General features: G+C 31.1%; 1 protein-coding gene across 1 annotated transcript; it reads left to right on the forward strand.

The window, feature by feature from the left end:
• Positions 1-7999: 7999 nt before the first annotated feature.
• On the forward strand, positions 8000-14285 carry LOC112802608 (phosphoglucomutase, cytoplasmic). The gene is made up of 19 exons (XM_025845884.3): positions 8000-8137; positions 8297-8388; positions 8742-8823; positions 8950-9005; positions 9408-9521; positions 9701-9763; positions 10425-10544; positions 10660-10760; positions 11076-11135; positions 11236-11335; positions 11439-11596; positions 11691-11786; positions 11903-11966; positions 12044-12125; positions 12236-12408; positions 12486-12562; positions 12687-12819; positions 13721-13837; positions 13947-14285. Exons 2-19 carry the CDS (start codon positions 8308-8310, stop codon positions 14016-14018), a joined length of 1749 nt encoding a protein of 582 aa, XP_025701669.1. The 5' UTR covers positions 8000-8137; positions 8297-8307; the 3' UTR covers positions 14019-14285.
• Positions 14286-22693: the final 8408 nt, after the last annotated feature.

The raw sequence follows: 22693 nt of genomic DNA on the forward strand, positions 1-22693 counted from the left end.
GGGAAGTTATTTTTATATCTTTTTATTTATATAGAACCGATTTTATCGGTTCAACCAGTGATTTATCGGTTGAACCGGTAAACTAGTGAACTAGTAACATGACCGGTTCGGTTCTTACAACTATGCATCACGGCCTACAATTCCTTGATTGCTAGTCAATGATGAACTCCAACATTTAATAATGAATGTAACGGCATCCAAAATAATGAAATATCCAGCAGCAGCATCACCAAAAATGTGATCATACTACAAACACAATATACTATCCACCCTCTTACTCATCGAATGACTTTGGCATTCTCATCAACAACTTTGATGAGAATAACACCAAAGTCACCATTATCAAATCATCTTACAACTGAGTATCAAGTATCAACAAAACATACGCCAACAATCTTCCTTGGGATTTAGCACCATTGATTAATGCCAGAGTTCCTATTTTCACTCCATCATTGATTAGTCAAACTGCACGCATTAATGTATAGCAATATACAAGTGCATTAGGTAATAGTTGACAATGAATGCAGACTGGGAACAGAACTAATGGCAGTGAAATGAATACTAACCGCTAAAGTAAATAATTAATGTTCCATTTTTTGGGTTTACATGACACAATGATGAATGAATAAAACAATAGAGTCTACGTAAGGGGAAAAAATGGTAGTGAACTTTAAGTTTCAGTGTTTCACTGCTTTTTAAAAATAAATAAATAAATAACTAAATTAAATTAATTTAAATAATTCCTCCAATAAAAATACAGACTAGTGAAGTGAAGTCAAGTCAAGTCAGAGATAGGCCAACTGAGCTGGCTCAGGTCAAAAAGGACATCTTTGCCATCAATATGACATGACTTTGAAGAGAATGTAGTATATTCTTGTTGATGTTGATCCTCAGACATGGCGCAGTTTATCTAGTGCTATATGATGATGCTCATCAAGGGTATTTAATGATGGACATGTCGAACAACTTTGTCCATATTCGATGGTTTCCCTTACTAGTGAACATCACAATTGCAAGGTTGTCCTAGAAGTCGGCAGTGTTGGCGTGGACTTATAGATCCCTTAGTAGTGCGACTGATCGGGATACTACAGACATTGTCGGATGCCTCCTCTAATTGTTAATTAGATATAACATAGGTAAACAATTAGATATAACATAGGTTTCCTACTAAGGGACCTAAAGATAGAGGTGTTTCGACATTTCACTTGGTTGTTGGTGATATGTGAGCATCTTTCTTATCTTTTCCTAATAAAGTTGCATTTGAATTTGTTAAGTTTAATAGAGATTTAGATATTTTAAGCCACTATAAACGCTACTTTGAGTTGTGTGCAAGTTTGTCTATTTCAAGTAGTGTTCGAATGGATTTGACAAAGTTTAGAAGGAAGAAATGGAGCCTGAACAATCCAAGAAGGTGGTGCCAAACTTGACAATCTCTAAGTTTGGTGCCGTGATCATCACAAGGCTTTCATTCGTTGCTGGCATGGTGGTGCCAAACTTGGGAATTCCAAGTTTGGTGCCAAGATCAATACATGCACACATTCATTTGCGGATAGGGTAGCACCAAACTTGGTCCAGCCCAAGTTTGGTGCCAATTTCATATTTCAGGGTGGTCCCCACATCTCTATGAAGCCAGCAACGTGATCTTTTAAGAATTTTGATTAAAACTTTATTTTATTTACAATTAGAAAATATATTATTTAGTTTTAGAAAATATATTTTACATTAATTAGGGGGCAAATTACTATATTAAGTCAAGGAGAGCAAAATTTTACACAAATCCGCCAAACCAAAAACTGGTTCATAAATCCACCAATGCACATTTCTATATAGTTCGAACCAGGTCAATTCGAACTCAAACTACATGTAATTCGAATCAATGTGATTCGAACTATGTACACACGCATACACCCATTAATTCGAATCAACCTGATTCGAATTACACACACAGTAATTCGAATCAGGTGATTCGAATTACACCCCAGCACGCAATCTCAAGTAATTCGAATTTTACCGATTCGAATTATTCATAGTATAATTTGAATTATGCTGTTAAAAAAATAATAATTTATTAAAAAATTTTATTTAAAAATTAAAAATATATATATATTTTATTTCATACATTAAAAAAAAGCTAACAAAATATTTAATTACGAGACTTCTTTAAAATATTAATGAACTATCAATTCGAATTCCATACAATACTCTTTTGTCTATTTTTAATAGCTCATGAATATTTTTTAACAAATTTTTTAAATAAATTTATTTAAATTATACTACAAAAAATATTTTATTCTATGCAAAATAATTTAAAAAATGGCTTAAAAAATATTAAGAGTACTATAAAAATTGGTAATATTCTAGTGACTTAGGTAAATACATGCATGTACTCAAATTTAAATAAAATAATGTACATAGTCAATAATCATTTAGAAATTAAATAAAATATTTTATTCCATACAAAACAATTAAAAAATATATTTTTTTCTATACAAAATAATTTTTAAAAAATGGTTTAAAAGATGTTATGAGTACTATAAAAGTTTGTAATATTCTAGTGATTTAGGTAAATACGTGATAAAAATATATTTTCTTTAATTTCTAAATTATTATTGACTATGTAGTGTATTTCTTTAAGTCCTAAGTCATTAGGACGTTACAAATTTTTATAGTACTCCTAACATCTTTTAAGCCATTTTTTAAATTATTTTGCATATAATAAAATATTTTTTGTGGTATAATTTAAATAAATTTATTAAAAAATATTTATGAGCTATCAAGAATGGGCAGAAGAGTATTGTGTAGAATTTGAATTGCTCACCGTATATTTGAATCAGAGTGATTTGAACTTTTTCATGGTAATTTGAATCATGTAATATCTCACCATATAATTTAAATAATTTTATTAAAAAGTTATGATGAATAATTTTTAATAAATTTATTTAAATTATACCACAAAAAAATATTTTATTCTATGCAAAATAATTTATACCAATGGCTTAAAAAATAGTTAGGAGTACTATAAAAATTTGTAACGTCCTAATGACTTAGGATACTAAAGAAATACTCTACATAGTCAATAATAATTTAGAAATTAAAGAAAATATATTTTATCATGTATTTACCTAAATCACTAGAATATTACAAACTTTTATAGTATTCATAACATCTTTTAAACCATTATTTTAAATTATTTTGTATAGAATAAAATATATTTTTTAATTATTTTGTATGGAATAAAATATTTTTTTTAATTTCTAAATTATTATTGACTATGTACAGTATTTTATTTAAAATTTGAGTACATGCATGTATTTACCTAAATTACTAGAATGTTACAAATTTTTATAATACTCCTAACATTTTTTAAGCCTTTTTTTTTAAATTGTTTTGCATAGAATAAAATATTTTTGTAGTATAATTTAAATAAATTTATCAAAAAAATTTGTTAAAAAATATTCATGAGCTATTAAAAATAGACAAAAGAGTATTGTATGGAATTCTCATTAATATTTTAAAGAAGTCTCGTAATTAAATATTTTGTTAGCTTTTTTTTTAATGTATGAGATAAAATATATATTTTTTAATTTTTAATTATTAATTTTTTAATAAATTATTAATTTTTTAATAAATTTTTTTAATAAATTATTAATTTTTTAACAGCATAATTCAAATTATACCATAAATAATTTGAATCAGTCAAATTCGAATTATTGGGATTGGATTGCGTGCTGGGGTGTAATTTGAATCACCTTGATTCGAATTACTGTGTGTGTAATTCGAATCAGGTTGATTCGAATTAGTGAGTGTGTGCGTGTGTACATAGTTCGAATCACATTGATTCGAATTATATGTAGTTTGAGTTTGAATTGACCTGGTTCGAACTATATAGAAATGTGCATTGGTGGATTCATGAACCAGTTTTTGGTTTGGCGGATTTGTATAAAATTTCGCTCTTCTTGGCTTAATATAGTGAATTGCCCTTAATTAGGATTAGATATAAAAGAAGAAAAGATATTGACCTAAGGTTTATTCTTCTCTTCTTCCGCACTTTTCACAATTACACACTTTTTTTTGCTAGGGATTACTTTCTTCATGAGCAACTAAACCTCTCCTGTTAAAGTTAGGAGCTTTGTTTATTCTATAGATTAATACTATTGTTCTCTACTTCTGATTAATACAATGATTTACATTCAAGAATTGGTTTCGTTCTTCATCCTAAAGATTAGAGTATATTAAAAAATAACTCTTTTCTAACTTGAATTCTTGTTGATTCTTGTAAAAGCTACATCACTTGAATTATAAGCTTGAAACTAAATTCTCATGAACCTCTGATTATCTGAGTTTAATGTGATACGTGACATTTAATCAGATTATTTTTGGGTCTTTAGGATTTTGTGTGGCTTGAAACTAGGGTTTGAACTTAAATCCTCTAATGAGATTAAGTGACCAAGGAATTGACGGTTAATTGAGTTAGAAGAGGATTAAATTACCAAAAAAATTGGAGTCTAATCACTTAAAGTTGCTGTGAATTGAATTTTTGCAAAATCAAAATAGTTAATGAGAATTGTTAATCTAGAAGTCTAAACATCTCTAAAACCTTAACTGTTTTCTCACATATTTCTCACACCAAATTTATTGTTTGCTTTCTGAGTTCCTGAATTATTGTTTCATGTTTTTAAATCTTAAAACACTACTTTCTGCTTGTCTGACTAAGTGAATCACTCAATCATTATTGCTTGGTCCATCAATTTTCGTGGAACCGACTCTCACTCATCTGAGATATTATTTGGTACGATCCAGTGTACTTATTAGTTAATTTGAGGGTATGAAATTTCATACCAAATTTTTGATGTTGTTGCTGGAAATTGACAGTAATTAACAATTAACTGTTGTTTGATTGTTTAGATTAAGTGTTTTACTTTAATTTTATTTAATTTCTTTTTTTAAAATTTTCAAAATTTATCTGCTTTAATTTTTTTTAATTTTTGAAATTAAATTTAGTTTCTCCTAATTTTTAATTTATTTTAATTACGTGTGCACATATATAAAGTACTTATGAATATATCTCCATCAGAGTAGGCACGAAATAGTTATGAATATATTTCATTAAAGACGAAATATGTTTAGTTAGCATCTACAAATATATCTCATCTACAATCGAAAACACTGTCAATTTTTGTACGTATTTTATATCCAATAAAGACAAGATACCTTTATAACTATTTTGTCTTCTATGCGACTAAAATATGTAAGGCAAAGAAAAAATATAATTTTTTTGGTCCGTGCCTACATGCATAGTATTATATTTATTTCATGTATTTGGAGGAAAAAAAATCCATGAGCAAAACTATGTAATTTACATGTAACTAGCGAAATACACTCAAAGGTTAAATCCATCTCATACTCAAGGTAGCGAAATAGAATAATGCTTTCTTGTTTGTGAAATACGGAAACAAAAATGCTATGTGCTAGAGTGTATATTAAAATCAATTATTAAATTAGTTATTGCTTATTTGTGTATAAATATATAAAATTTAATATTTTTAATATGTATTTATATTTTAATATATATTTTATATTAATTAATAACTAATTTTAGTGTACATTTTATAGCATAATTATTAAAATCGAACTGAACCGATTAATTCGGCCAAAAAATTAGTAAATCGAACCTAATACCGGTCTAACTTGGTCCAAGTTTAGGATCGTTTAAAACAAAAAACTGACACGAACCGGTCAAACCTAAAATGAACCGATAAAAATTGGTCAAATCCGAACCGAATCGAACTGCTTGGATTGCAGTTGAGACGCGTTGACGCACCAGCATATGCTCCATGTCTTGCCAAGTGTCAAGACTTGTGAATTTTTTGAAAAATTTTTCAAAATGACCAACATGGGGTTCGAACCCCTTCATTTTAGAACCGGACCGAACCGCTCGAGTCACAGTTGGAGGGAAACCTACGACACGTCGACGCTGGGCAACATAGGATGAATTATACCACCCAACTGCAGTGCTTCTTACAAATCTATGTACAAATTATAATACATATAGCAATATTTTATTTTATTTATATTTAATTTATTTTAATTGTAAAGTCACTCATTTTTAAATCAATTATATTTTTATTTATCTATAAATTTTATTAAATATATACAAATTAAAAAGATAAATAAAAATTTTTTATTAATCACAATTTATTTTTTCTTTTCATGATTATATGATATCTATTAATATTATTTTTTAATAAATTATAGAGTAAATGCTCAAAATGGTCCCTGAATTTCAAATCTATTCAAGTTAGTCCTCGACTTTTTAAAATGACCAATTAAATCCCTGAAATTCGAAAAACTGCATCTCCGTTAGTCCCTTGCAGAAGTGCCATCTAAGCGTTGATGATGTGGCATTCCAGCTATATGCTGATGTGTACCAAACTTGAATTTGATTCAAATTGGTATCTGAAATTGCTTAATAATATCCAAATTAGTCCATTTTTAATTATAAAACCCTAATTCCTAAATTATTGTCTTCTCTTCTTCGATCTCTCTGCTGTCTTCTTCTCTTCTTCGTCCTCTCTGCTATCTTCTTCTCTTTTTTGACCTCTCCACTATCTTCCAATTCATCTTGTTTTCTCGTCTGCATGAGTGATGGTGGGTGGTGGGGAGAGAAGCCAAAGTAGCTCAAGTAGGAACAACTCTGTAGGGAGACCTTATGGCAGCAAAAGAATGTGGAACAGGGGAGGTAAGAACGCCATTTTCTGTAATTGCAGACTTCGGATGGTGATGAAGTACTCAACGACGACAGAGAATCCTAGTAAACTATTTTATGGTTGTCCAAACTATGAGGTAAGGTTATACCTCTAAAAAAATGTTAAGATAGTTTCACTTTGAGTTTATATTCACTTGCGTTTTTTACTTTATAGTATGGAATCCATTGTAATTTTTTCTGTTGGGTTGATGGAGGTGAAGACCAGTTTGTGCAACACCCATTTCACCAAAAATTTTGCATGAGTTCAATTGAAAAATGACAAATTTAGAAAGTGATGTTAATACCTTGAAGATGATGATAATGGTTACCTTCTTAAAAGTGGAAAATATATTTTAGCTTAATGGACGAACCTGCAAGAATACATATAATTTAAATCTGTGTTGAATTTAAAATTAATCCAACCGCATTAACTTGTAATTAAAATAGTTTTTAGGTAAGTGTACTGATGTTGTAGTTCAGGATGAATATGATCTGGAAGATAGCGGAGAGGACGAAGAAGAGAAGAAGACAGCAGAGAGATCGAAGAAGAGAAGACAATAATTTGGGAATTAGGGTTTTATAATTGAAAATGGACTCATTTGGATATTATTAAGCAATTTCAGGTACCAATTTGAATCAAATTCAATTTTGGTACACATTAGCATACTGCTGGAATGCCACATCATCAACGTTTAGACGGCACTTCTACAAGGGACTAACAGAGATGCATTTTTTCGAATTTCAAAGATTTAATTGGTCATTTTAAAAAGTCGAGGACTAAATTGAATAGCGATTTGAAATTCAATGACCATCTTGGGCATTTACTCATAAATTATATAATAATAGGTAAAGACTTACATGCAATTGTTTTAATATGAAGTTCATAGTTGAAAATCGTCTAACGGTTCTTAAATATCAACTTCACATAAAAATAATTGTATGTGAATTTTTATCTATAATAACATAATAATAAAATAAATATAAATTAATTAATAAAATATTAAAATTTAAAAATGATAATTACTTTTTATAAAAACAAAATAAAAATACTTATAATAAAAAATAATTAAATTTTATATAATTATTTATTTATATCGGATTAACCGGTTCGATTAATAACCCACCAATTAAATCAGTAACTCAGTGACTCAGTAATCTGACCAGTTCGATTACCGGTTCGGTTCTGATAACTATGGTTTACAGTTATATCAAAATATAACACAAAAATGTAAATTTTTAGACCTTTGTGTAATTTGAAAAATATTTTTTCTTTCATTACAATAAAAAGGTGTACACAAGATTGCTCGAAAATTCGAAAACAGGGGACTCTCGCCCGATAAATTCCCTGTCGCACAAGCGTCATCCCAGCAGCAACTCAACACTTCCAAACTGGTACGCTCATCTTCTCCTCCCCTTGTTCGCTTCGCCCCATGTTCCCCCCCCCCCCCCTCTCTTCTTTTCTTCTCTGTAGTTAATTAATGATCACTTCTCTCTCTTGCATATACTTCTCACTCACACTCACGCTCTCTGTCACGCTTGTGCTCTGATCAGGTGACATAGCCATGGTTGTCTTCAAAGTTTCTCGCGTTCAGACCTCTCCCTTCGATGGCCAGAAGCCCGGAACCTCTGGTCTCCGCAAGAAGGTCTCATTTCATATCCATAGATTTCTCTTTTTTATTCTAATTTTTCATTATCTGGCCATTGAATTACTGGATCGTACTTGAACTTATATCTTCTATGTCGGATCTGTTTGCGATCAAGCTTCTACACTCGCGATTCTGTTTCTGATGGGTTTCGCTTCGTATTTTTGTGAATCGTGATGGATCAGAGATGTATGCATCGTTTTGCATGTTTTCATCAAAGTTCAGTGTCGTCTAGAGAAATTAGCGATCGCATTGCATTGCATTTGTGTTGTGTGGTGAGATCTGTTATGTTTCGCTTGGCTTGGATTGTTGTACCTTCTGATAATGGATTTTTGGTTGGATCATCATTTCAGGTGAAGGTGTTCGTGCAACCTAATTACTTGCATAACTTCGTTCAGGCCACCTTCAATGCACTCACTGCTGAAAAAGTTAGGGGTAAGTGTCCTTTCTGATAAACCGTTGAATTTTGTCTAACTGTTTTCCTTTCATCTGTTTATTATCAATCTTTCAATTATACTGAATATGTTGGATTAATGAGAGTGGTTCCTTTCATATTTCTAGGTGCTACACTGGTTGTATCCGGTGATGGTCGTTATTTTTCAAAGGATGCTATTCAGGTATATTTTCACGCAACAACTTTCTTTTTGCTATTTTATTTTATTTTTTCGCATTCCTTTTGCTTTTCAATGTATAGTTCTTGGTGGCTAAAAAAACTTATATTTCAGTTAGTATTGATCCCTGGATAGTGGTCTTAGATGTAATCTATTTGAAATGAGCTGTTTACCTTTGGTATTTATTAGTTAGCATGGTTACAACTGTTCAGTATTGATTAGTTAGTGCTGTCTTGTCCAGTCAGCTATTTCGTTTCTTTAGCTTACTGTACCTATTGGCTCCGCATTTATTTACCGATGAACTTTTCAAGGCGGTACACATTTCTTGCTACACGCCACAGTGACATACCTATCTTATTAGTCTCATTAGCATATTGTACATTACTGAAAATTTTAATGAATCTGCAGATAATTACTAAAATGGCAGCTGCAAATGGAGTAAGACGAGTTTGGGTTGGTCAGAATGGACTGCTTTCAACTCCTGCTGTATCTTGCGTTATACGTGAACGAGTTGGCCCTGATGTAAGTCATAGTTACTATAATCTGCGTCTCTTTATTCTTGCCTCTTTCTTTTCATAGAAAGTATTTTATTTTATTGAAGAAGTCCATTATTTTTATGAGTACGTTGCAAATGTAGGCAACCAATCTTCTTCCCTGCTTTATAAAGCAAACACTAGGTAAAAGTTGTGTTATTTGTACAGGGTTCCAAGGCAACAGGTGCATTCATACTGACTGCAAGTCACAATCCTGGTGGCCCTCATGAGGTGAGTGCTGCATGTTTGCTATTATTACTCTTATAATGACATCTTGTATGTTGATTTGATTTATAGATTTGTTACATCTATTTCTCATATCTAAACTGTGTAGGTTGACGTTTAGCCTGTAGCTTGGTTACAAATAATTTTTAGGTTGATGTCCTTTGATTTTATGTAGTTTATATATGCCAGGAAGAACACGGTAAAACTTTCAAAAAGGGAAAAGTTTATTAGTAAGCCTCAGATGATACTGTTTAGAAGGATCTGTTTCTGATATTAAAATCCAAATAATAAGAAAACTGGAAAAAAACATTTGCAACCTTGATGTAGGTGAACACCAAAATACTTTATTCATGTGGTCATGGCAGCACTCCTGAGCATCTCCCCTCCTTTCCACAAAATTAAAAGGCAAAAAACTAGGTGAATTGCCTTGTTTTCAATAGACGATGGTGGACATAGAAAATTGCCGTTTTTCTCATATATCAGTATGACAAAAATTAATATGAAGAGTATTTTTAAAGTTGCAAGTATTCAGTTGATGGATATTTGACTTGGCTTCTAACCAAGTAGTTGACTAATTCAACTTTAACTTTATTGTAAGATATTATGGTGAACCCTTGTGTATGAAGTTAATTGTGATTGATTCTTATTGCCCTTTGGTTTTATGCAGGATTTTGGTATTAAGTATAACATGGAAAATGGTGGGCCTGCACCCGAGGGAATTACTGATAAGATATATAAAAATACAACTACAATTACAGAGTACTTGATTGCTGAAGATCTGCCAGATGTATTACTTGCAACCTGTTAAAAAATATTTTTTTTTTCGCAATTCTTGTTAATTAAGGTTACTAGGTGCTTTATGTACCTAAACATTGTTCTTAACTCTCCATTTGTTTTCTCAGGTGGATATCTCCGCATTAGGTGTTACAAACTTTACAGGCCCTGAAGGACCATTTGATGTTGAGGTGTTTGACTCAGCAACCGATTATGTAAAATTGATGAAGTACGCTATAATTTTGACTAGATTAATGTTATATCGTATAGAAAGGACATTTATGAAAGTATATTTACTTGTTCTTTTTTTATGACCTGCAAACTAGTTAATTAAAAGGAAAAAAAAATGCTTGCAAATTGGTCATGCTTCAAGATATTCTTGTAAAAAAATTTCTTGCTCTTTACATTTTTGAGTATCCAGCTGCATTGGAATTACTTATGATCTAGTTCTTGCAATTAATAATCTTGATGTTCATAACATACTAAAAATATGAATACCTTCATTGTGCCTCTGCTGATTCAGTCCTTCAATGAAATTGTGCAGGTCAATTTTTGATTTTGAATCTATCAGGAAACTGTTGACATCTCCTAAATTCTCATTCTGGTATATTTTGTGGATGTTGTTCTGATAAGCTGTGATATGAAATATTCTTGGCTCTTTTCTTCATCCCAAAATTTGCTAACGTTCTGTGATATTGTTGAAGTTATGATGCACTACATGGAGTTGCTGGAGCATATGCAAAGCGTATTTTTGTGGATGAACTTGGGGCACAAGAAAACTCTTTACTTAACTGTGTACCAAAGGTCCTATTTTGTTGTTGGTTGATTCCAGGTTCAGCTTTGAGTTATTCTGAATGATATGGTTATGATATACTTCTAATTTGTAAATTACTTTTATTGGATACAGGAAGACTTTGGAGGAGGACATCCAGATCCCAATTTGACTTATGCAAAAGAATTGGTTGCTCGGATGGGATTGGGCAATTCAGAAACACAAGGTGAGCCACCAGAGTTTGGTGCTGCTGCCGATGGTGATGCAGATCGCAACATGATACTTGGTAAAAGGTATTGACACCTAAATTAATGACAACTTAATGATAAATTTGAATATAATCTAACTGTTAATTTGTAATTTGTCCGTATACCTTGTTTCTTTTAGGTTTTTTGTCACTCCTTCAGATTCTGTGGCCATTATTGCTGCAAATGCTGTTGAAGCTATACCATACTTTTCTGCTGGCTTAAAGGGAGTTGCCAGGTTTCATCCCCTCTGCATGAAAAACCCAAATTTCTTGATCGACCATTGGCTGTCAAGTTATTCCCTTGTCATGCTACCAATATATAATCCAGTTTGATTTGTAAATATTTTTGTAGGAGCATGCCAACCTCTGCTGCCCTGGATGTTGTGGCCAAGCATCTGAATCTGAAATTTTTTGAGGTATATTGTTTCTCGAATTATGAAGTTTGAGAAAAGGCATATAAAAATATTTAATTTAATTTCTCATTCGAATCCAGGTTCCGACAGGTTGGAAGTTCTTTGGTAATTTAATGGATGCTGGTTTATGTTCAATCTGTGGTGAAGAAAGTTTTGGAACTGGTATGTGTTGGCTATTTTGTGTTGAAAAAGCAAACTGCAAATGTTATGATAATGATAATCAACCGTCTAAGCTTTTATGTCTTGTGATTATTTCTTGTGTACTTGGATAGGTTCGGACCATATTCGTGAGAAAGATGGAATCTGGGCAGTTTTGGCCTGGCTTTCCATACTTGCATATAAAAATAAAGATAAACTCCAGGACAAGCTTGTAACAGTTGAAGACATAGTTCGCAACCATTGGGCTACTTATGGGCGTCACTATTATACTCGATATGACTATGAAGTATGTTCATTTTCTGTACTACGTTGATATATTTTACTTCACAAATCAGTTAACCTGTTCAATTTTGTTTCTTAAAGAATGTAGATGCAGGTGCAGCAAAGGAGCTGATGGCATATTTGGTCAAACTGCAGTCCTCCCTCCCAGAAGTCAATAAGTATGTTACTTTTACTACCCCAGCATTATTTTCATGGAAACTGCTTAAAATATATTTCCCGTGCTAACATTGTGGTTTCAGACTTATCAGCATAATCTAATAAATTGTATTTGCGTTTTGTTAGGATTGTTAAGGGAGTAAGATCGGATGTTTCGAACGTTGTCAATGCTGATGAATTTGAATATAAAGATCCTGTGGATGGTTCCATTTCGTCACATCAGGGAATCCGGTATTTGTTTGAGGATGGATCAAGATTGGTAAGTTTACTTGGATTTCTTTTTCCTCCCGTATTTTTTTTTTTTTGGGTCTGGGTGCAACTTGGTAGACACTCTTACTAGCTATATGAAAAATGTAAAGTGTTAGGAAAATAACTAAATAAGGACATTTAGATCGAAAGTTCTTTTTTAGTTCGTCTATCGCCAGTGCTGGAAATCCAAGATCAACGTGGTTTTCTTTCCCGTAGGATAATTTTAACGTTGACAATTTGACACTTCCCGTCAATTTGTTTTGATATCTAAAGCTTTCTTTTTAAAGGTAGACTACTAGAATGATATTGGAAAATTCATGTTGCTGATATCTAAAAAAGATACGAACAACAAATAAGATTCCTCAAAATTTTAGAATTTGACAAAACTAACTAGGTATTATTCAAAAGGGGTTTTGATGCCGACTTCTTAAAAATATGATTAGAAAAAGAAATTTTTATTTTTAAAATTTGGTGAATTTAAGTAAGTGAATTTATTTAAAAAGTCTTGGGAGCCAGCCGATTTTAGCAATTTTGGCCAGCACAAACACCAAATTGTCTTCAACAAATAAATTTTACTGATTTATGAGAACAAATTCTGGTAAATATTGGTACAAGCTGTGTTGACTAATGTGCAAATTCTAGTAAATATAGGTGGTGCAAACTATGTGCTTTATGTGGGCAAACTCCTGGAAATATGAGTACAAATTATTGCTGGTCCAAAATGATAATATTTGCTTGTTATGTCGTATTGCCGGAATTTATTGTGATCTTTTTTAATGGCCAAAATTTAAATAAAAATAAAAGAAGAGGTGAATTTTGTTTCAGTTTTTTGTCCGAACTTCTGATTACTATTTTAGTAGTTTATCTATTTTTTTAAAAAATTTATATTTATGTTGATACTGCTGTCCTAGATTTTCCGTCTCTCTGGAACTGGATCAGAAGGTGCAACTATTCGACTATACATTGAGCAGTACGAGAAGGATCCATCAAAAACTGGGAGACTTTCCCATGAAGCCCTTGCTCCTCTTGTAAGATCCTTTACATAATAATCAACTGCGTATATGCATTTCATTGCTAAACCTGAAATCGTATGGCTGGCGGACTGAAATTAATCGTCAATTATTATTGTTATAACAGGTGGACGTTGCATTGAAACTTTCGAAGATGCAGGAATACACCGGTCGATCTGCTCCAACAGTCATTACATAAGTGAATATCGGTTTTAATCCAAGGCTTGCGCAAGTCGTTTCTTGTCTATCTTCATTTTAATCTTCGGAGTGCCCAACCTTTGCTGTTTGGGTGTTTGCCGTCCCCGGCGCTTGAGTGGAACATAAATTACTGCAACTAAGTTTTGATGTGCTCAATAATTTAAAACTGCCGTGTATGTGTTGATTATACACGTTTTGCGATTTCTTTTTACAATAATGCTCTGCATTCAAGTAACTTCTCTAATCAAGTCCAACCATGTTATTATAATATTATCTCTCGCGCCGCGCCACCTTTTCTTTCATGATTTTTCATAAACCTTTTCTTTCATGCTTTCATAACAGATTTTTAACGTAAAGTTTCATTCTTCGTTCTTTTTCAACGTAAAGCTTCTTTGTTCTTTTTTGATTTCGCTGATTTTTCTTCAGATTTTCGTTCATTTTCATTGTGTTTTTTCTTTGATTTTTTATCTTTTTTTTTTCAGATTTCGATCTACATTTGAATAGTATATTATTCTTCTGAATTGAATAGTATATTATCAAAACAATGAATGATTCAAGTTCAAATTTGTTGAATGAGAGCGATTTGGATTATTCTTCTAAATCGAACCAAGTGAATCAGGTTTACACCGGTCTTTATTTTATCTAGTTTCATTCTTCAACAATTTTGAATTGAATGGAATGGAATGGAATTGAATAAAATAATAAAACTAGTGTTTAATTTTCGGTTCATTTGGTATTATACAAGGTTTTATTTTGATAATATTTTTAGTTCATTCTAAAATGCAGGAGTTTTTGAATTTGAATTTATATAATGGACATTTTTCGATTCATTTGTTATTACACAATTATCATGTTATGATATTATTTCGGTTCATTCTTTAACAATTTTGAATTGAATAGAATGGAATGTAATTGAATAAAGTGATAATGAATAATTTTGTTTTTCTTTGCTAAAATCAGTGTTGTTTATGAATTTGAATTTAGATAGAATACAGGAGTTTCTGAATTTATAAAATGCATATATTTCGGTTCATTGGTTATTACACAATAGTCTTGTTATGACAATATTTTAGTTTATTTTACGGTCTAGGTGTGTTGTCGATGAACAATTTGTTTTAAAGGTTGGGATGACTTTCAAGACACTCGAAGAAGTTAGAAAGTTCTACAAATATTATTCCAAACTTGCTAGTTTTTCTACCAAAATAAGGAACACCACTCGGAAGGAAGATGAAATTAAGAATCAACTAATTATATGTAGTAGAGAAGGGAAATGGAATTCAAGATATCTCCAACTCTGAAGACAAATCTCTCAGCCGGAATCAACTGTTCAGCTAGAATTTATGTACATATATTGACGGACGTTGGTCTTTGGATTATTTCTAAAGTTGTTCTGAATCATTCACATCCTTGTTGTCCTGATCGTGTAGATATGTTAAACAACACAGGGAGCTAAGCATGTTTGTGCGTCGTACCATTGAAAATAACGAGGAAGCCGGAATCAGACTCAGTAAAACATATAAGTCATTTGTAGCAGCAGGGGGTAGTCATCGTGAACTAAATTTTATTGAAAAAGATGTGAGGAATTACATTACAAGGGAAGTGCGGAATATTTTTGAACAAGATGATACCAAAGAATTTGGGAAGCACTTATTAAGAATGAAAGAGAAAAATCAAATTTTTTTTTAGCTTAACCTTGAAATTGATCACTCTATCAAAAATGTATTTTGGGCTGATGCAAGAAGTAGGGCTGCGTATGAGTATTTTGGAGATATTTCATTTGGTACGACTTACAACACACACAGGTATTCGGTTCATTGTGATATAATATTCGGTTCATAGGCATAACCAGTTTCGGTTCATAACTGTTGGTGTCCATTTGCAGGTACAATATGGTTTTTGATTCTTTTGTGGATGTGAATCACCACGGTCAGTCGACACTTTTCGGATGTACTTTGATGAAAAATGAGGATATTCATCCATTCAAATAGTTATTCGAATATTGGCTTCGTTGCATGAGAGGAAAGGCACCAAAAGGAATTGTTACCGATCAATGCGCATCGATGCAAAGGAATATTAAGAGTTGTATGCTAACAACAATTCATCGGTGGTGCATTTGGCATATCATGAAGAAAATCTCAAGTATATTAAATGAAGCGACATGAAGAAATCAAACAAGAGATGAGTCATTGTTTGGAACTTGTTTACAAAAGATGCATTTGATAGAAATTGGAGTAATCTTCTCAAGAAGTATGGTGTTGGAGGCAATAAGTGGCTTTCAGGTAACTGAGGTTTCATTCGAATTAATTAATGTTATTTTTCGGTGAAAACGGGTATAAGTTTTGGTTTATTTTGTGTTTGATTTCGGTTCATTTGCAGAGCTATTTGAAGACCGTCATTTATGAATTTCAGTTCATCTTGATCACCACACTTTTGGGTTGGGATGAGAAGCACACAAAGGAGTAAGAGCAAGTTTATTACATGTAATAGCTCCTTGATTCAATTTGTAAAGCAATATGATAATTGCCTAGGAAGCAGAGAGCAAAGAGAGAGAGAATTTGATGCTGTAGATTTTCATACTGTCATACCATGTGCAACAAAATCATCAATAGAGGCTCAATTTCAGTATGTGTATACTCATGAGAAGTTCAGGAAAGTTCAAACACAATTTAGAGGAAATGTGAATTGCATCACAAGATCAACGCAGTCAGTTCTAGGTTATACGGTATATGAAGTTGTAGAACAGGTTTCTAACTTAACATTTAATAGGTTTGTTGTTACATATGATGCGATATCATACGAAGTAAAATGTCAGTGCTTATTGTTTGAGTCAAAGGATATATTGTGCCATCATTCTTTGAGTGTCTTAAGCTTTGAGCAAGTAGATAAAGTGGCACTGAGATATATATTGGAACGCTGGAGTAAGAACGTAAAAAGGAGACACACATATCAAGAGCAACCAAGAAAAGCCTTTATTAGAGCCAAAAAATAAGAGATTTGATGATTTAGTGTTTCACTTGCACAATATTTGTGAATTTGCATCAGAATTCGAGGAGTTGATTGAAATTTTGCACCAGACTTTTGATAATGTCATGGCTGAGATGCAAGAATATCAAGTGAAAAGTAAAAGCAAATGTTCGTTATCTCACGAAGATGCTACATTGAATGATATTAACGACCTTCAAAGTTCTCCATGTGTTAGAACAAGAGAACGTCCCAAGAATAGACTGGGATAAAATATGGAAAAAAAGATCGCAAATGCAACAAAGAAAAAAAAAGCTAGCTCTAAGCGAGTTTACATTGATTTGCTTTTGATTAGGGAAAAATGCGTTTGTGCATTTTGCTAATCTATAATTTATTTATTTTTGCAGTTGAACTTTTTAGATGGTGGATCAATGATTCAATCAAGTTCCAACCTTTATCATGCACAGGATATGAATTATCTCAGAGAAGATTATAGAAATGGTATTTATTAAAATAAATTGTGCTAATATAATGTTTTTACCTTTGATGGAAATGAGGGTTAATTTCTTGTGTTATTTTTTATTGAATAGCTACATTTTGGTTTTTCAAACTAGTTGCTGTAATTGTGTTATGGTAAATAGTTTTAGGTATTTAATAGAATACATTTCGATTCATGTATGACTAAATTTCGGTTCATTTGAGTTTTAGTCATATAATGAGGGTTAATTTTTTATTTATGTTATGTTTTATTGAATAGTCACTTTTTGGTTTTTCAAATTAGCTTCTGCAATTGTATTTGCAGCAAATAGTGTAGGTGTTTCTGCAATTGAATAGTCATATAATGAGGTTCATTTTTTGGTTCATTTTGTGTATAAATTTTGATTCATTTGTATTTTTTCCGCTCTTGAGGTTTAATAAATACATTCAACACTAACTTTTAGTACCTCATGATCATACTAAAAGTTTGAGCACTATTCACCTCTACACCTTTTTATTATATACTATCTTTATTTAATATTGAGCCTTCGCGAATACGAACCGAAACTTTAGTTAATAAAACGAAAGGAGACTTTATCTGAAATCACTTAATCACAAAAGTATATATATTCACATAACTTTATATACATAGACTTATTCAAAAAATCTCAATTACAAGTCCTACCCCTCTAGAAAAATAAAATAATAAACGAGAGAAAAATAAATTCTAATAACTCAACTCGTGAAAATAATCTTCTATACTCCTGTATCTCCACACTAAACTTTCGTACCTGTAACTGAAAGAAGTGAAAATAAGGAGTAAGAACAGGGAAGTTACATCACCATCAATTTTTAGCAAACAAAAGTGACACCAACACGTAAAGGAGGAAGATACGAATACTTTTATCAGATTATATTTTTTGTTAGAGTTACGAATTGCAAAAAATTGAAGCCAAAATTTCAATAGGAATTACGACTTTCTTCCAAGCAAGCTTCGGACTCTCTCTTCCTTATTTCCTTTCTTCTTTTTCGGTGGTGATAAAAAAGAAATGAAGAATGATGATAGATGATTAATGGAATAAAAAATATATATATATAAAAGCCACGTTTGGCTTTTCCTTGATTTTTGTTTCTTTATGGCTTCAGCCATTATTAATAATAATAATAATAATAATAATAATAATAATAATAATAATAATAATAATAATTTTTTATCTTTTTTAAAATATTGTATTATAATAAAAGTTATTTAAAATTTTAATAGATTTTAAATTTAAAGTATCATAAAATTTAATTTAATTATTTTTAGAAAAATAATTTTTTTAAATTATTAATAAATCATGAATAATTCATTATTTAATTTTCAAAAATTCGGGTTGTTACACAACTCAGACATTTCCAACAAATAAATCAAACGGAATTTAAAAAAAAATATTTTTAAAAATATATATTAACATTTACAACGAGTGAAAGAAGTGTCTACTTCTTTACAATTTCTTATAAATTAGTGTTAATTACAGATTGAACCTATTTACTTTCTATATTCCCATATGAGAATTTACAAAAAGGACTTGAGAGGGTAGCGGATGGGTTTGGAATTCTTATGGCTCCAAATGCCTCAATGACTTTGTCTCTCAATTTATTTACCTTGTCTAAGAGAATGGTTAGACCATATTCTTGTCTAAAAGCATCTATTTCTTACAATTCAATTGAAAGAAATTACTTAATTTGAATCCAAATAAAATAAAAAATGAATTAAAATTTATTAATTTAGAAATTACTTACCTGTTTTCAAGTTTTTATATTTGTATTTTTCATTTTTGATCTTTTCGAGATCAATTATTTCCAGCAATTTCATGACATATATTCCACAATCATAACTAAGAAAGAAATAAGAAAGTAAAATATAATTAATAGGAGAGACACAAAAAAGCACAGTAAAACATAGTAATAACAGTACTATAGCAAAGAAATATTTATATGATGTTCATTGACCATTGATCGTAATATATGGTGCTTCAACGTCCTCTTCATTGTCCAACAAAGATTTTTTCCTAACATAGACCCTCATCTGGGATACTATTAAGCCCTGAAAAGGATACAAAAAGTGCACTTCAATTCAGTAATAATTGAATGAAATCAACCCCACAAACAATGCTCAATCACGCAGAAGAGTGATTGATAATGGTTAGAAATAAGAGATAACTTACAACAAAAATATGTATTACGTAAATAACTTACAACAAATTTATTCAAAGCTATTCTTTCTTCAGGTATATCTTTTTTCTTGATGGGGTCAAGCACATGGAAGACCTTCTTCTTAACATCACCAATCCACAACCACCAATGGTCTTCATGGCAAACTGGTGCAAACAGCTGAAGTTTAGAAAAAAAGATAGAATATTTCAGTCTAAATAATAGCAAACGATAGAATTATTAAAAAGGTTTTAGAAATCACAACTTACAAGTGGATGCAATGCCAGTTTTTTTTTTTTCAAGAAAAAGCAGGTAGTCCTTAAATTCACTGATCCTGTAGGCCGTCTTAGTGTTTGGATCAATGTATTCATGGTTGTACTTCCCCAACATTAAATTCTGTAAAATGAACCGAAATAAACTAATAAATGAACCAAATTACTTAAAGAATAACAAATTTGGTCAGTATTTATCAGCAGCATCAAGTCAACCTCAATTTAATGACAAATGAACCGAAATTAGTTCAAATTTGAACAAGAAATCATTAAGATTCAATCATCAATAAAAACACATCAAATTCATTTTTGGATTCAAATGAACCTGAATTAAACAAAAAATGAACTGAAATTAGTTCAGATTTGAACAAGCAATCATAAAGACTCCATCATCAACAAAAATACATCAAATTCATTTCTGAATTCAAATAAACCTCAATAAATTAAGAAATCAACCAAAATTACTTAAGAAATAAAAAATTTGGCTTACCACAATCTGTCGATACGTAGTATATTTCTTCATCAAATCTGCGACATTTTCTGTTGTTGAGAACCATACACATTGCAGAGGCCACCTATAGGACGAAATTTTTTTTAGATATATTGGAATTAAACTGTTTAGAAAAATCATTAATGTTAATATAATACCTGAAGATTTTACCGTATTTTCTACGTTTTGTTTGGATTTTAGAGACAAAAAGTGGCATCTATCCCCTCTAAATGAGCTTTATGGTCCAATATGAATACAATTTCAAACTCATTGGTTGCCCCTTCTTTGTTAACCTTTATTTGCGTCATCCACTGATAACATTTCTCTCTCAGCTCTTCTGTTATTTCTTTTTCTTTCACCGGAGTCTTGTACCCTTCAGGGGTGCTCAAACTCGGCTTTGCACTGGTTTTCTCAGCATATTGCAATGCTGCTATCACCCCAATATCCATCACTGCCTCTACCAAGGTTGTGTTACTATGAGAGGTCGGTGGACTTATGTCAAAGCTGAATGAAGGTACATCATCTTTTCAATGCTGAGGACGGGGAGAACTGCAAAATGACAGAGAAAAGTTTTTGAAATAATCAAAAAACATTATGATATAGTATTAAAATGAATAAAAAAGATTTTAAGTAAAACTTACACATTAAGAGGAGCTTCTTGCTTCAATTGCCTTGCCGAAGTTTCTTCGGGGCTTGCTGTTGGAGTTTTGGAGGGCAACTGAATTGCACAGAAAATTGTTTAATAATGAACCGAAATTATTATTATATAGCATCAAAACTAATAAAAAAGATTTTAAGTAAAACTTACACATTAAGATGAACTTCTTGCTCTGATTCCCTTTCCAAAATTTCTATCGGAGCTTGCTGTTGAGTTTGGGACTGATAGCTGGATTACATACTAATGTGTTTAATAATGAACCAAAAATATTATTATATAGCATCAAAACTAATAAAAAGTATTTTAATTAGAACTTACTCATTAACAGAAGCTTCTTCTGTTTGAGTTTTCGAAGGAACAAAAGTAAAGGTTTTTTGTTGTTTTAGCTCTTCCACAAGAGAACTTAAAATAGCAATTGCAATAGAAACTCTAATGAAGGTAAACAAGAAAGGAGTTAATGTTAAATGATTAGAATTGAAAAGTAAATTGGAAATCTGCACTAAATAAATCTTCACATTGATTAGAATAGAAAAGTAAATTGCAAAACTCACATATCTAGAGGTTGAGACTGACTTTCTTCTCAAACCAAAGGATTTGTTCTTGAGGGTCAGGTGTTGGGCTACTGATAAATAAACAAAAATTCTGTATCAATAATTAAACAAAAATTATTGCCTAAATTTAAAAGACTAACCTAAGTATTTCAACTTACATAGTTAGAGGTTGTAAACTCTGTTTTTTCTTTTTTTCATGCCATTTTTTTCTTCTAAAAAATGTAACTGGAAATTCAGGGGTATTTTTTCTAATAAAAAAGATACGAAATTAAAATCGTCAACCAAGATATTCTAATTAAAATAAGAAGAAATGAATGTTAAGAGAAATTACTTGGTATTGCTTGGTGCGTTTACAGACCGTGCCAAGCTCGTCTGTGTTTGAAACACAGGTTCATTTTTGCTGCTCAAATTTACCGTTGGCAGTCTAAGAAAAAAAATTATTATTCAGTAAAACCAAAGAAATTATATAAGGTTTTAGGAAAATTTAGCAGAAAGAAAAAGAAATTTATATAAGAAACTTAATCTTACGTCCACGATAAATCATATCACGCGTCCGTCGAGACACGGTTATCCGGAGCAACATTTGTTTTTGTAGCACCGTCTTTTTTTCTCTTAATTCTTTTTGTTTTCTGTTTTTACTACTCGTCTCCTCTACTTCTTCACTTCTGACATACAAAAAGTTTTTTTTTAAATCAGGATGAACCTTAATTCAAAAATAAATGAACCAAAATTTTTAAATGATTTGAACATACAATCCATGTTCGAAAATAAGCAAAGAAACAAGCAGCCAAATTAGTTAATTCCCAAATGAACCAAAATTATTTCTAATTTGAACAAGCAGCCAAATAGACTCAATCATAAAGAAAAACGCATCGAATGTATACAGCTGACAAATATCAGAGCTATAACTAACTTAAAAAGTGCACATGAATAAATTCATCAAATCCAAGTGAAACTAAACCAAATGAACCTCAATTAAACTTAGAAATGAACCGAAATTATCAATACTTATCAACATCATCAAGTGAACCTCAATTAATTCACAAATAAACTGAAATTATTTCAAATTTG

Source organism: Arachis hypogaea, chromosome 5 (genome assembly GCF_003086295.3).
Source record: "Arachis hypogaea cultivar Tifrunner chromosome 5, arahy.Tifrunner.gnm2.J5K5, whole genome shotgun sequence".
Classification (NCBI taxonomy): Eukaryota; Viridiplantae; Streptophyta; class Magnoliopsida; order Fabales; family Fabaceae; genus Arachis; species Arachis hypogaea.

Excerpts from the sequence above, each read along its gene's own strand:
- LOC112802608 (XM_025845884.3), top strand. The coding sequence starts at position 8,308 with ATGGTTGTCTTCAAAGTTTCTCGCGTTCAGACCTCTCCCTTCGATGGC. Across the intron at positions 8,824-8,949 it reads CACTGCTGAAAAAGTTAGGG|GTGCTACACTGGTTGTATCC; the intron begins GTAAGTGTCCTT and ends TCATATTTCTAG. Across the intron at positions 12,563-12,686 it reads TCCCTCCCAGAAGTCAATAA|GATTGTTAAGGGAGTAAGAT; the intron begins GTATGTTACTTT and ends GCGTTTTGTTAG.